The 13,585-nt window shown below is 40.6% G+C and overlaps 1 protein-coding gene across 1 annotated transcript; it reads left to right on the top strand.

Annotated features, from left to right (window-relative positions):
* Positions 1-8,086: 8,086 nt before the first annotated feature.
* On the top strand, positions 8,087-12,402 carry LOC107103944. Its single transcript, XM_015403811.1, has 3 exons — positions 8,087-8,184; positions 9,511-9,556; positions 10,561-12,402. Exons 1-3 carry the CDS (start codon positions 8,118-8,120, stop codon positions 12,152-12,154), a joined length of 1,707 nt encoding a protein of 568 aa, XP_015259297.1. The 5' UTR covers positions 8,087-8,117; the 3' UTR covers positions 12,155-12,402.
* Positions 12,403-13,585: the final 1,183 nt, after the last annotated feature.

Here is a 13,585-nt window from a genome sequence, read left to right as displayed (position 1 = left end):
AACATGGTGAATTAAGGAAGAAATTACCAGACAACCCAAAGAGATTTTCTTATAATGGTTGCATTTTAGGACATCAGGGTTTCTCTTCAGGCAAATTATATTTTGAGGTTCAGGTTAAAGGAAAGACTGACTGGGATTTAGGAGTGGCCAGAGAGTCCATCGACAGGAAGGGAAAGATCATAGAAAGTCCTCAGAATGGTTACTGGACTATTTGGTTGAGAAACAGAAGTGAGTACAAAGCTGGTGCTGTTCCCCCAGTCCGTCTCCATCTCCATCCTGGTCCTGAGAAGGTGGGGGTGTTTGTGGATTATGAGGAGGGTCTGGTCTCCTTCTATGATGTAGATGCTGCAGCTCTGATCTACTCCTTTACTGGCTTTCGCTTTAAAGAGAAACTCTACCCATACTTCTGTCCCTGTCCTAATTATGGAGGTAAAAACTCTGCTCCTCTGATCATCTATCCGGTTCATCGGGCTGATTGATCTGAGGAAGCTTGATGAAGAATAAATCTGTTGGTAAAGATCCTTCAATCTAAGTGGGTTTGAAGGTGAATTCCTGCTGATGGAGAGGTGAGCTTAGAAACATCCTTAGGGGGTCAATAGTTAAGGTAAAGATGGATCATTAGCACTAGCTCCTCCTGCCTATCTTATTATGCAGGACTGGTTCCTTTTCCATGAAATTTAAAGGCCTGCATGCAAACATTTCCACCTGTGTAACTGATCATATTTACCTTATGGGCAATATAATAATGCCTATTTCTTTACATTTACTTCTGGTTCATGGTGGTTAATGCTGTTTTTCCTTAACTTTTAAACAGAAATGTAAATGTAATGTAATGATATTTGAATAGAATTGTAAAATTGTGGCACTAGTTTCATTTATTTTTAATGTTATAGATCTATTTTTAAATGTCATTTTGTAAAAGCTAAAACGAAATGAATCTCTAAACATAAAAAAGAAAATACCTGTTGTTCTTTTTTGTCTAGTGAAATTTTTTTTTTTTACATAATGTAGTAATGATGGAGGAATAAGCCCTTCAGGGCCAATCATGTCAGGAGCTCAGAATTCAAGCAGATGATTCAGGGTGAACTTAAAACAAGCATGTATTAAATCATGAACTTGAGGCTGCTTTACTGAACACTCCGTAAAGCCGGAAACTCAGGTCAGTGACTTCAGAACTCAGACGGGAAATGATAATGAGCTTAAGAGTTACGGACTTGGTAAAGGACTGAAGTGGTTACTCCATAGTTTGTGATGGAGCTGCCTCCAGAAATCCAGGAGATAAGTGGAGCAACGATAAGCAGAAGCAAGAGCATGCAGAGGAGCAGACAAATCCAGAGAGATAATCCAAGCCGGGGTCAGAAAACAGTCCAAGGTCGTTAACAGGCAGAAACAGAAACAGATCAGGGATACAGAGCAGAACAGGGGTGACCAAAACTCAGAAGTCCTGGGGAAGAAGCAGGTGAGGATCAGGCAGGCAAAACACAACAGGGTAAGCTAGATAACTCTCATACTAGGCTTGAATTATCTGCCACCAATAGCTGGGAACAGGCAGCTTAAATACAAGCAGAAACATGTGGATCTGTTTAAAGACAATGAGCGCTGGGCGGAGCAAAGCAAAAGTGAGAAAAGAGCCAAATCCAGCCATAGGTGTTAAGATCATGACATATCAAATAAAAGAAAAAGATCATATCTTTAATCAAAGTGTATGCAATATTTAGAGGATTTCTCACCATTGCTTTTCACATTCCCCTTCATCAAAAGGGTGGGTCATATTACATATCAAAACTTCAATTTAAAAAGGTGTGAGGCATTCGCGTGGATGCAGTAAACAGTTTTATAGTCCTGTGAGACCCATGAAAAGGGCTGTCTAATGGGAAGCAATCAATGCTGCACTGCTGGAATACTTTGGAAATGGAAGAATTAGGAGGGAGTGCATTCTCACGGTATAGCAAGATATCGTGACCCATAATAATTACTGACGTATCAGCTGATCACACTCCCTAGAGCAATGGTAGGTAATGTTAGTCCTTGTCTACCACTGTCCTGTAGCTTTTACTTGTTTCCTTGAATAAACATATTGTAACCCCTCCTTAATTACTATTATTAGTAATACATATATGTAGTACCTATAACCCAGAAGGAGAATCCAGTCTAGGTTCAGTGAGGAGGCTGTTGGTTTTTCCACCTATACAAAGGTTCAGATATCCACCCAAATAACACACTGGACAACAGATTAGCGGAAATGAATAAGGTGTATTGAATTTAGTCACATGTAAACAGTTGACTCAACATCAGAAAAATAAAAGTCCATCAAGTCCTTCCTTCTTATATACAACAGTTAGAACCCCTGAAGGACTTGGAAAAAAACACTCTGAGATCTCAGGCATAAAAAGTTCAATGTCCAAAAATAAAATAAAAATACTGAGTGCACTCAGNTTTGACCTCTGGTATATAACAATGTATTGAGATGAACTTTTGTTATTGACCAAATACTTATTTTCCACCATATTTTGCAAATAAATTCTTTAAAAATCAGACAATGTGATTTTCTGGATTTTTTTTTCTCATTTTGTCTCTCATAGTTGAGGTATATCTATGATGAAAATTACCGGCCTCTCTCATCTTTTTAAGTGGGAGAACTTGCACTATTGGTGGCTGACTAAATACTTTTTTGCCCCACTGTAGATACCTAAAAAGTGTACTGAAGTAGCCCATGGTCTCCAAACTGATGACACGAAATCTGTTGTCTGCATCCATGCATCCACCAAAGCCATCAGTTCCCTTGATAATGTTTATTTGTAGTTAAAGTACAGACTACCAGATCATTGTAGTCTTTCTATGACAGCATGCTTCTCATCAAGTGCTCACAAACTTTTGGGGAAGTTCCATTGCTTCTAGAAACCTTTTGCTATTTCTTTCCATGTGTCTACTGCTCCCTTATAACTCTTTCAATGGCTGTGAAGAACACATAGACAGTTTCAAACAGTCATTACGCCAAGAAGATTGCTGAAAGCAAGCCTCACAAATGAATCTCAGATGCCGAATACCTCTGTAGACAGAAAAAGAGAATCTGAGGTAAATATAAATATGTTTTTTCTCTTGCAATGTATCCAGTGGATCCAAAGCAGAAATTGTGACGTAACAAAAATATGCCAATTTATGGCATTCAGGGGCCAATACATACAGTCTAGATAGATAGATAGATTGTGTTAGGTTTAAACACCCAAACACTAATCAAATAACCTGAGGAAGAAGGACAACAGACATTAGATTATTTTTATTTCCGAGGAGAATGGACTAAGATGTGTTCAGTTACAATCTCCTACTGCTCTGAAGCATCCTTGCTGTTCTCCTTTCTTTTTACAATAGGGAGTCTCTAGTTACAAAACTTCATGCCGCAAGCCTAAAGGAGTGTGGGGAGTAGGTTGCAATGTGGTACACATACATTCCATTATGCAGACATTGACCTTGAGTTATAGGCATGTAGAACATTCAGTTCACAACTTGTTTTGCAACTTTCTGCAAAGGAATCGTTGGACCGACTAGAATTAAGACCAAAAAGTAAACAAGATGTGATATGTCTGTCTATATAAACTTTACAGCTCACTTTTTTGACAGTTCAAGGAGTAATCTGGACCATCTGCGACCAGCTACAATGCAGGATTAACCCACCCTACCCACCGATGGGCGGGTAGGGTGAGTACAGCAGCGTCCATCTCGGGGGAGTGTGAATGGAGCACAGCAGAAAGGCCTTTACTGTCCCGTATTCCAAGAGTCCTTGCCACGGCGCAACCCACTGCATCAGGACGAGCCTCAACCAGACATTGCTGATCTCCAGCTGAGTGTGCTGCATGAACCAAAGGTTCCTTATGAACCTGAAGGGGTAGGCGATGAGTCTTATTACTTCGCACTGAGCATTGTGCCAATGCTCCAGAGACTCTGTATTGAAAATGGACAGGCTAAGTTATAAATTAAAAAACTCTGGACAGCTTGAAACGCCCCCAAAAATCCAAAAACAGCCAACTTCACCCTTTCCCCCCACCTCCAGTGTTCCCAATCTCAAGCACTCCACAAGGAGATGGCAGAATTGCAACCCCTCTCCATCTACAAATTCCTCAACCATCATCCCAACCAGGTAGCTGCCTGCTGGATGGGGATCAATTACATTTAGTCCCCCTTCTATGCCCAGGAACTGTTTCACCTAATGTGGGTCAGTTCATGATGAATCTCTTAGACACAGATCCAAATGTGAGACAGAGGGCACCAGTTCATTACTTGATCTTAGTTCTGTATGTTTTTTCTGATTTATTTTCTCTTGTAAAAAAAATGTTAGCCTTGTCAGACCATCCTGATCTCGCAAGCTTTCAAGATTTCACTCGCTAAGCAGTCTGGAGACTCTTCGTTGAAGAAAATTTGGAGCCGTTCACCAAACGAACGTCCAATCAGCGTTGGCTTTGAGGCGGGTTGAGATGTGACAACGAGAAGCGCGACAGTTCAGTCTAAAGAACATGGCGGCTTCAGCCGATGAAACTAGCGTTAGCGTGGCTGTCGAGCAAGTTTTATTGGAATTACAGAGTATTTCTTGACTGAAAGAAGAGCAAAACACTGCTCTGGAGGCTTTTCTCAGAGGAAAAGATGTTTTTGCTCTTCTCCTGACTGGTTTCGGCAAGAGTTTGATCTATCAATTGGCTCCTCTTCGTTGTCGCTCTGTTAGTACGTCATATGATCTGATTGGTTTATTTGGCCCGTCTATCACCAACATAGGCCAATCAGCTAACTAGTATTTTCGCCCCTTCCCAAAATTACTTCAACGGAAGGTTTCCAGATGGATATGCGGAGCAAATTCATCTGGCGGAGTCAGGTTACAAAAATGTATGTTTTCAATGTCTATAAGAACACATGTTCATTGTGTTGTTAAGTGTGATCACAACTACCTCAGGCCAACTGCTAGTCTTTGTTTTGGTTCAATGGCTGCTCTGTATGTTGTACACTGGAGTTTGAGGTCACGATCAGTTATGGACAGGAGTTCCATTTTCTCAACAGACATATGAAGCTACTGTTACCAATTTTCTGATGATAATAGCCTTGTTGTTGTCTTTGCTGGTTGATTGGATGGACCCAAAGTGAGTTTTTCTGTGTCATAGCCATCAGAATCAGCAGACAAAAGGTTTTCCTCAGGGATATACATTCTACAGGATACACATCACAGAAGGTTTTAGACACGCCCCCCAGTGTTTTCTACTGGCAATCCTAGGAGTTAATCATGAAGTGTGGATGGGAATATCTACACTGAATAAAATGTGTGGAATATTTTAAGCATATTGGGCAGATTCTGGAATCCTCTGAGGTTCACCAGTTATGTCACACGCCAACCGGCATGTTCAGAAACCGAGAAGGTTAGTGAGCCAGAATTTAACTCTAGAAACATTTCTCTCTGTTTTTGTCTGGTTAGTCAACTGTCCAATCTCCTACCACAAGTTCTGGTTGCTGACTCTGGAATCCCTCCCCGACCTGTGGCAATTTCTGTCATGATGCTTGTAAGTGATCTCACCCAAAATGCAGAGAACCACTCAGAGAGCAAGGCAAAGGTTTAACAGGTTCATTGTGGTAAGGGTTGAGGGGTTGGATCTGGCACTCAGAGGGCTGGTGAACCAAACCTGGAAGGGAGGACGGAAGTTCACAGAGGTGAGTTCAGGTACCGTGGGAATCTTGGATGCGGTAAGGATAATGCTAGTGAGGGACACACGTTTAGGGGGGTTCTTCTCTCACTTCAAATCCAGTCAGTGTGGGTTGATCCAGTGAAGAGGGGACTCGTTGGAGGTGGTTGACATTCGCTGCTCAGTGTGAACACAGATTATCCTTCCAGGGGGGAGAAGGCCAAACATCTAGTATGCAGGAAGATATCCTGCCAAAGGCAAAGACAAAAACAGTGTTCATCTCTGAGAAACAAAACTCTGATTAGACTCAGCTAAACTCAGCTTGGCTAGAGTACCCAAAACTGGCAAACACTCTGGCATCGAGGTAGTGACAGTCCACTGCTTAAATACTCCTCCAGATAATGAACCAATGAGCCGCAGGTGTGTAGGAGGGCCAATGAGGACAGGGCGCCACCTGGTGGTGGAGGGAGAGACAAACACAAAAACAACAGACCACACAAACTGGATTCCTTACAATTTCACATTCCAATAAACATCTCTCGTCATTCTGGTTGAATTCTGTAGCTTCAGTCTTCTGGTCATTACAAGATCTTATTGTACGTTATGCTCCTAAGAGAGCATTCTCAGTCTGCAGGTTTACTAGTGGTTCCTAGAATTTCTAAAAGTAGAATGGGAGGCAGATCTTTTAGTTCTCAGGCTCCTCTCCTGTGGAACCAACTACCAGTTTTAGTCCGTGAGGCAGACACCCTGTCTATTTTTAAGGCTAGGCTTAAAACTTTCCTTTTTGATAAAGCTTCTAGTTAGAGTGGCTCAGGTTATCCTGAGCTATCTCTATAGTTCTGCTGCTATAGGCTTAGACTGCTGGAGGAAATGGGGACCCCTTTTCATGATTCTATCTCTATTCTTTCACTCTGCAGTATTTATTAGTTCAAACTCTAACTTATACTTTGTCAGATGTTTGTCATCATAGTACCTTCGTCTGTGCCAGTTCCTGTTTGTTTTTGTTGGGATCTGGAGCTGTTCCACCTCTCTCCAGCAGAGTGCGCCTTGGATCCTCCTGAGCTGAGCCTCCAACACACCTGAGGCGCATCTCGTCATCAGAGGATCCTCTCCTTTATAACCAGCCTTCAGACCTTGCCTCAACGCCGCAGTGTTTATCCAGTTTGGTTAGCACCTGAGGCTAGCATCTTCTGAGAATCTTTGTTGTTCTCTGATCCTGATTGGATTCTAATTCCTCCTTGTCTCTGCTTTCAGGAATCCAGTTTCCATTGTAAGCTCTGGATGAGCTTAACCTGCCGAGCCTGCCCTCTGAGCCAAACCTGAAGACTCTTCTCTGGATTCCCATGCTGCTCTGGACTAAGAGCTGGAAACCCAAAGCCAAGGTCTGCCCTCAAGTTAGAAGTAAGACGCTGAAGCGGTTATTGGGCTCTGCTGAACTAAACAGTCTCTGGACCCAACAGTTCCTCTCTCAAAGCCAAACCCGGACACCTCAAGGTATCAATCAGAAACTCTTTAACTCAAACTCATCTGCTCCCAAGCTAACTGAACTGTCATCCTCACAGACTCCAGTGAACCTGCCCCCAGGCCTGAACCAGTTCCTGTGTTTATTCCATGTGCTTGTGCTCAATAAACTTTGTTAAACTTTTCATCTGTTTCCGTGGTGTTCTGCTTACTGGGCTTTTCTGAAACCCATCATGACAGTTTTTGAGTCCATCCTGGATTGAAATAGCAGCTGTGCTGCTGCCATCAACACTAATGTTTATACAATTGTTGGAGCTTGGTCTGTTTTTCAGTGTAGTCCTGTTTCTCTTACTGGGACTTACTGTATGTGCTCTATTTTATCATCTAACACAGGAGCTGGCTTGGAGCTCGTCTGCCTGGCTGTGTGTTTCCTGGACGGGGTCGCCTGTGGAGCTGGTTTACAGTTACTTTTTGTATCTATGCTTCTTTTTCTATGTCTGCTTCTGTCTCCTTGAACCCCAGTGGGCCTCAGCAGATGGCCGCTCACACTGAGCCTGGTTCTGCTGGAGGTTTCTTCCTGTTAAAAGGGAGTTTTCCTCTACTCTACTGCTACAAGCATGCATAAGGTGAAGGATTGCTTTTGAGTCATTGAGTCGATGCAATCAGCTGGTTTTCTAGATAGAAAATTTTAACCCTTTCTGACTGTATGATCTAGTTGAATTGTCTCTGTAAAGTGCCTTCGGGTGACATGTTGTGAATTGGAACTATAGAAATAAAGTGAATTGAATGAATATGTTCTGCATAGTAAAATAGGGCCATAGAGGAAAGCTAGGTCAGACAGCTTCTTGATATGAGGTGAGCTGCAGCAACTGCAGCTCACCTCATATCATTTACATTCCTATCTAACCAAATGGCACCTGATATATGACCTGAAACGTCTCTCACTTCTAAAGTCAGTACAATCATCTCTCTGGCTGTGCTGCACACAGCAATACAGACATGATGATGCTCTCTGGACTTTGTGCGATTATTGCTCTGCTTTCTTCGGTCAAAGAGTTGAGGGCAGGTAGGTAGTTTTACCTTCTAAATAAGCAAACCGAATGGATTCATGTAGATTTTCATATCTGAATTTGTCTTATTGAATATTGTCAGACCATATGGATCAACTAATAACACAGTAATCATTTCATAAGAACATTTTTTATCTGTTTACCTTTTAATATAATTGGAATGTAATTTTTGAACCCCTGCCACCGATGCTACAGCACTAAAAGGGCAGTTTTCCATACCAAACGTTCTGGACATTAAAAAAAAAAAATCCTACAATTAGGTTGGGATTTGTAAAAGTCATATACTATTTAACAAATTCTTTCCTACCAGCTTTCTGAAGTTCACACAGTAGGTATTGCTACAGTTAACGCAGTGGTGTACAACAGCTCTTTCATGCTGATAAGAGATGTTGAATTAAGATAAAAATGCTAGAATCCTTATCTGCACACATACAGTTACTATGTGGTATAAAGATATAGGTACTGTCCTTGATATATGCTCAAAAGTTGAATCTTTAATGTGTATTTTTCCTGTATTGAAAGACCTTCGGAAAATGGGCTGAAATTATGCACAACTTTCTTTTTTTTTTACCAAGTAGTAAGTGTGTCAAGAAGGAAAAAGAGGACAATTACTCAGTGCACTGTTGGGGATTTCCATTGCAGAGTTTTCCTTTATCTACAAGGCGAATAAAAGTAAAAGATTCTGGAATTGCAGTCTAACAGACCTAACGGCTGATACTAAAACAGCTTCTATATTAAACCTTGAAAAAAGTTTACCAGTTCCCTTTCTGTATACCCAACAGCTCTTAACTGAGGCGTTTCCTGAAATCAAAGAATTATTGGGGGCTTTCAGTGGCTGGTGATAATAAAATATATCATGGATTTAATAATAAACTGAATGTGAAAGCAGTAGAAGGATTTCTGACAGTTGGGTATCTGTGGACAAAACAATCAAGGGTGACAAAAGGTGAATCACCCGCATCCATTGTAGGTGTTGGAACAGGTTATTAACTTTGATGAAATTGCTCCTTCTGGTGCTCATGAGCAGAATTGCACGTATAAAATGGTGTGAAGGTTTGCACTGCCCATAGTATCAGGTGTTGTGAGTTATAGAAATATTAATATGTCAAAGATTTAACAGGAAAACAGGGGATGTGATTGTTTTCTTAACTTTCAATCCAGCTCCTTAGGCATCAACATTTGTGTTTCATTATAAATGTGCTTGATTGAGAGTTATTTTTTTCACATTTAACTCCATCAGAACTTTTAATTGCACACGGATGGGAGGGGTGTTTTCAGCTTGAACTGTTGAATAAAGCATTGTACCCTTTTTTAAATTTCAGATTGGAAAGCCGAGAAAGTACGACAGAGTTCCAGTACAGGAGACAGGTGAGCCACAATCCTGCTCTTTTTCAGCATGTTAAATCCATATGGAAGTAAATCTGTGTCGCTGGGATTTGAATTTTTAATGTTGTTTTTTTGTACTTACTGTTTCAGAGTTAAAATGTATTCGGAACACATTTTTGACCTAAAAAAAAAATTGATTGTCATTATTTCTACACAGTTGTAATTTCATTTATTTTCTCTTCAAGCTAAAAAAATCACATTACTGTTTCAAAGTGATTGCTTTTTCAATACTTATTTTTCAGTTTAATTTTTCAGTGTTAAAAAAAATCTGCATATAAAAAAAATTCAACCTTTCAAAATTCAAACTCAATATTTTCAGCCTCCTGAGATTCACCTGGCTCTATTTCACCGTCTTAAATTCGGCGTCTAAATTCAGTGTAAAAAGGGAAGGGTTACTTCAGGTCACAGACATTAGCAATGGATTGTGATGTCCAACACCCAGCCAATGCCGTTACATTTTCTTAGTCACGTGACGTGACGCTTGCAGCGCTCATACTGATGGAAAATCAGCATGACGGAGCTGGTCATGCAAGCTAACGCTAACTCAACTACAGAAAAATTTAAGTAATAAACTCACTGTTGAGTAATGTGAATTTTTAGCTTGAAGAGAAAATAAATGAAATTTCTACTGTGTAGAAATAATGACAATGAATTTCTTTTTAGGTCAAAAATGTGTTCTGAATATATTTTAACACTGAAACAATAAGTACAAACATACAACATTTAAATTTCAGTGGCATTTGTAATTCAAATCCCAGCGACACAGATTTACTTCCATAAATCCATCAATATCTGATTGAAAACAACTAAACTTGACTAAAATTCCTGAATTAAAAAGGGGGTGGACAAGAATCCAATTAAAAAACAATCAATATAAAAAAAATATTATATGTGTTAATATCAAGAAACTGTTTACAGAAAAAAATCCATCTTCTTCAAACATTTCAGACACAAAGGCTTTCTAACTGACCTTATCTTTTCTCTAGGGACAATGGACATAAATCCATCCACCAGACCATAGTTCTCTTAGAGGACGACCTGGCTGTGATTGAAGCAGGCACCTATCTATTTGAGAGGAATCCAAATTCCTCCACTCTGGTAAAGACCCACCATGGGGCATTGCATATCTTGAGAGGAGGCAACTTGATTCCTTCCAAAAGTGATGATATCGTCCTTGTTGGCCACGGTAAAGAGCTGTCCACAGGAGATCTGAGCCTGGCCGGTTACAGTGCAGAAGAAGTTGCCACATATGTGTCCAGCCTGAAGACTAAATTCCTCATCGATCCCAGTGGCACCATCAGTCTAATCAGCTGCAACCTTGGAAGTAACCTGAACTACACCCTGAAGCTGCTCCAAGCTCTCCGTTCTTTAAATGTGAAAGCAAAACTACGCCTGTACAACACACCCCTCTCAGTTAACACCAATGGACAGATACTGATTGGACGGGATGGTGTGTGGACAACCCATGACTACAGCAGTAGCGTCATTGCTGAACTCAGTCCAAAAGGTGGCCTGCTGACCAGGAAACTCTTTGGTTGTGCAGGTTCAGTGTATCGCAATTATGAAGGGAATATTCTGTATTCTCAGAGTCTAGAGTGGCCAAGACATCCTCAAATGTTTGTTCCCATGGAGCTGCGCAAAAAGTACCCTTCTATAGACTGCTTGGAGGGGCTCACTTGGAGCTTATTTTTTGAGGAAAATGAAAAAAGAAGAGCTCCTGATTACATCCCCAGCAATGATTACCAGACAGCAGTTTGGCTTGAAGTGACCGAAGAGACCAGCATAAACCTTAAACGCATCTCCAACATCCAGGACCTACTAGTGGAGATTCGCTACTGTGCCAGAGAGGAAGTGACCTCAGACCTGTATTACGTTCTAAATGATTGTATCTATAAAGTTCATGGGAAAAATCTGAGTGTTAGTCTGGTGGGCAAGTTCATGAAAACCAGCAGTGAGGCTGAAATCGAACTTTTCCGTCAGACATTCAGTGACCAGCAGGCAGAATCTTCCCTGCAGGAGTTGCAACAAGGTCTCAAAGCATCGAAGTTCAACGACTTTTGCCGCCAAACGTTTCAGTTCCAACAATGTACCTACAACTGTGAAAGGTGGGGGCGTTACTTTATGGCTGCAGTCTTTTCAGCTTCAGTACGGAACTTCAGAACCTTCTCACTTTTTCTCATGAGTGTTATTGGCTGTGAAGTAGGTCGTTCTCGAGGGAGTGACAGCCCTCTGTGCACAGCCTTTGTGGGCGAGAATCACCCTATGATCACAGAGCAACCCTGGCCTGAACATGTCAAACGGGGATTCTACGGCTGCACTGTTGACGACTATCAGATGGCACCGCAGCAAAGACAGATCTGGTTGGACCAAGTCATCGCAAAAGAAAATTCTTTGTACATCAAATCCAAGCAAATGATGGATGCGATTAGACACAACGACCAAACTGAGCTTGAGATTTTTGGGAAGATTAAAGTCATGAACAAGTATGTGTTCTCGTCTTATCTGGAATATTTTCGGGGTACACCAGAAGGCAAGAAACTCAAGAGAGGATGCACTCCAACATCGTTCTATGACAACTGAAGTACACCCCTCTGATTTAAAGGAAAAGTCCAGTCAGCAAGGAATAATCAATGGATCGTTCGCAGTGATTTAATGAATTTTGCCTTAATTAAAAAAGTAATAATTTTCGTTGAGATAATTGAGTCTGGTAGCGGCCATTTTTGCCCAAATATAGTAACCCCTCCCTCCTGCCATCTTCCGGCAGTGACGTCACGGTGCAGTAAGCCTAGCGCCATTCTCCCCGCTTTACAAGCAAAATCAATGGGAACTACTAGACACATCTGCAGTCAACAACAATTATTGAAGATTTCCAGAGGACTTCACCATTGAAATTCACCAGAGCTATAGTGAAACTGACAATGCCCACGTGCATGGCAGCTGGATGCTGGAATACATCGGGGAAAAGTGAAAAAAAAGAGTTATTCCACCTTTCTGATTCCTGATCCTCCACGGACGGGTTGGTCGTTGGATCGCCAACTTGAAGAGGGAGGATTTGCCATCGAACTTCTGGCCAGAGAAAAAACCCGTAATATGTAGCCAACATTTGGAAGAAGAATGTTTTCAAGATGACTTGGATAATAGCGCGTTGTGACAAACACCAGATACAGCACTGGGACTTGATCAACAGCCGATACCGCACCGTGACGTCACTAACCAGTAGGTGGCAGTAGTGTTCTTTGACAAACATGGATGCCTCCAGTAAAGCACATTCACATGAAAATTACTCTTAATTAAAACACTGATCATTTATTGAACAGGATGGAATATAATATAATATATTTGATATTTAAAGTACTTTCAGAAGTTTGTATTCTGAATAAGACCGGACTTTTCCTTTATTGAGTTCCTTTGATTTTTTGTCAGTTTTGCAGTGGGCTTTGATTTCATTTAGCACCAAAATGTCTCTTGTTTAACCAGTAGTTGTCTTTTCTTTGATAAAGTAATAAGCCTGATGGATAGATGTTTCAGAATACTAGATTTCAGAATCTGAAGAATAAAAATTTTATATAAAGGTTTCTTTATTGATTAAGCGTGTGAGAAAATTGATGGATGGTTTCTTTATTGTTTTCTAAGCAGGTGAATAAAATTAAAATGTAACTCTATACATTCAGATTATTGTTTGGTTTGATGTAAAGGTTGTTCCTGAATGGCATCTTTCAGCCTGTTGCAACAATTAATTCATTTACAACATTCATCAAAACTCTACATGAGGTTTTGCAGAGTCATACTGTAGTCTATTTTTTATCATTCTTAGGATTATTTTTGAAATGGTATGCATCTCTTAGATAGGAGTTTGCATTTATTGTCTGAAATCCTCTGCTTTTGATAGATCTTAATTGTGACAAAGATAAGTTGAAAATACAGAATACAAAAGTTGTTACATTTTATTTTTTGAGGAAAACAAATGTCTTGAAATATATATCCTGGCTTGGTTATACACCTAATAAAAAT

This window comes from Cyprinodon variegatus, unplaced genomic scaffold (genome assembly GCF_000732505.1).
Source record: "Cyprinodon variegatus isolate N-32 unplaced genomic scaffold, C_variegatus-1.0 Scaffold1568, whole genome shotgun sequence".
Lineage (NCBI taxonomy): Eukaryota > Metazoa > Chordata > Actinopteri > Cyprinodontiformes > Cyprinodontidae > Cyprinodon > Cyprinodon variegatus.
The sequence above is the reverse complement of the archived record's forward strand: the minus strand, read 5'-3'. Positions and strand labels throughout refer to the sequence as shown.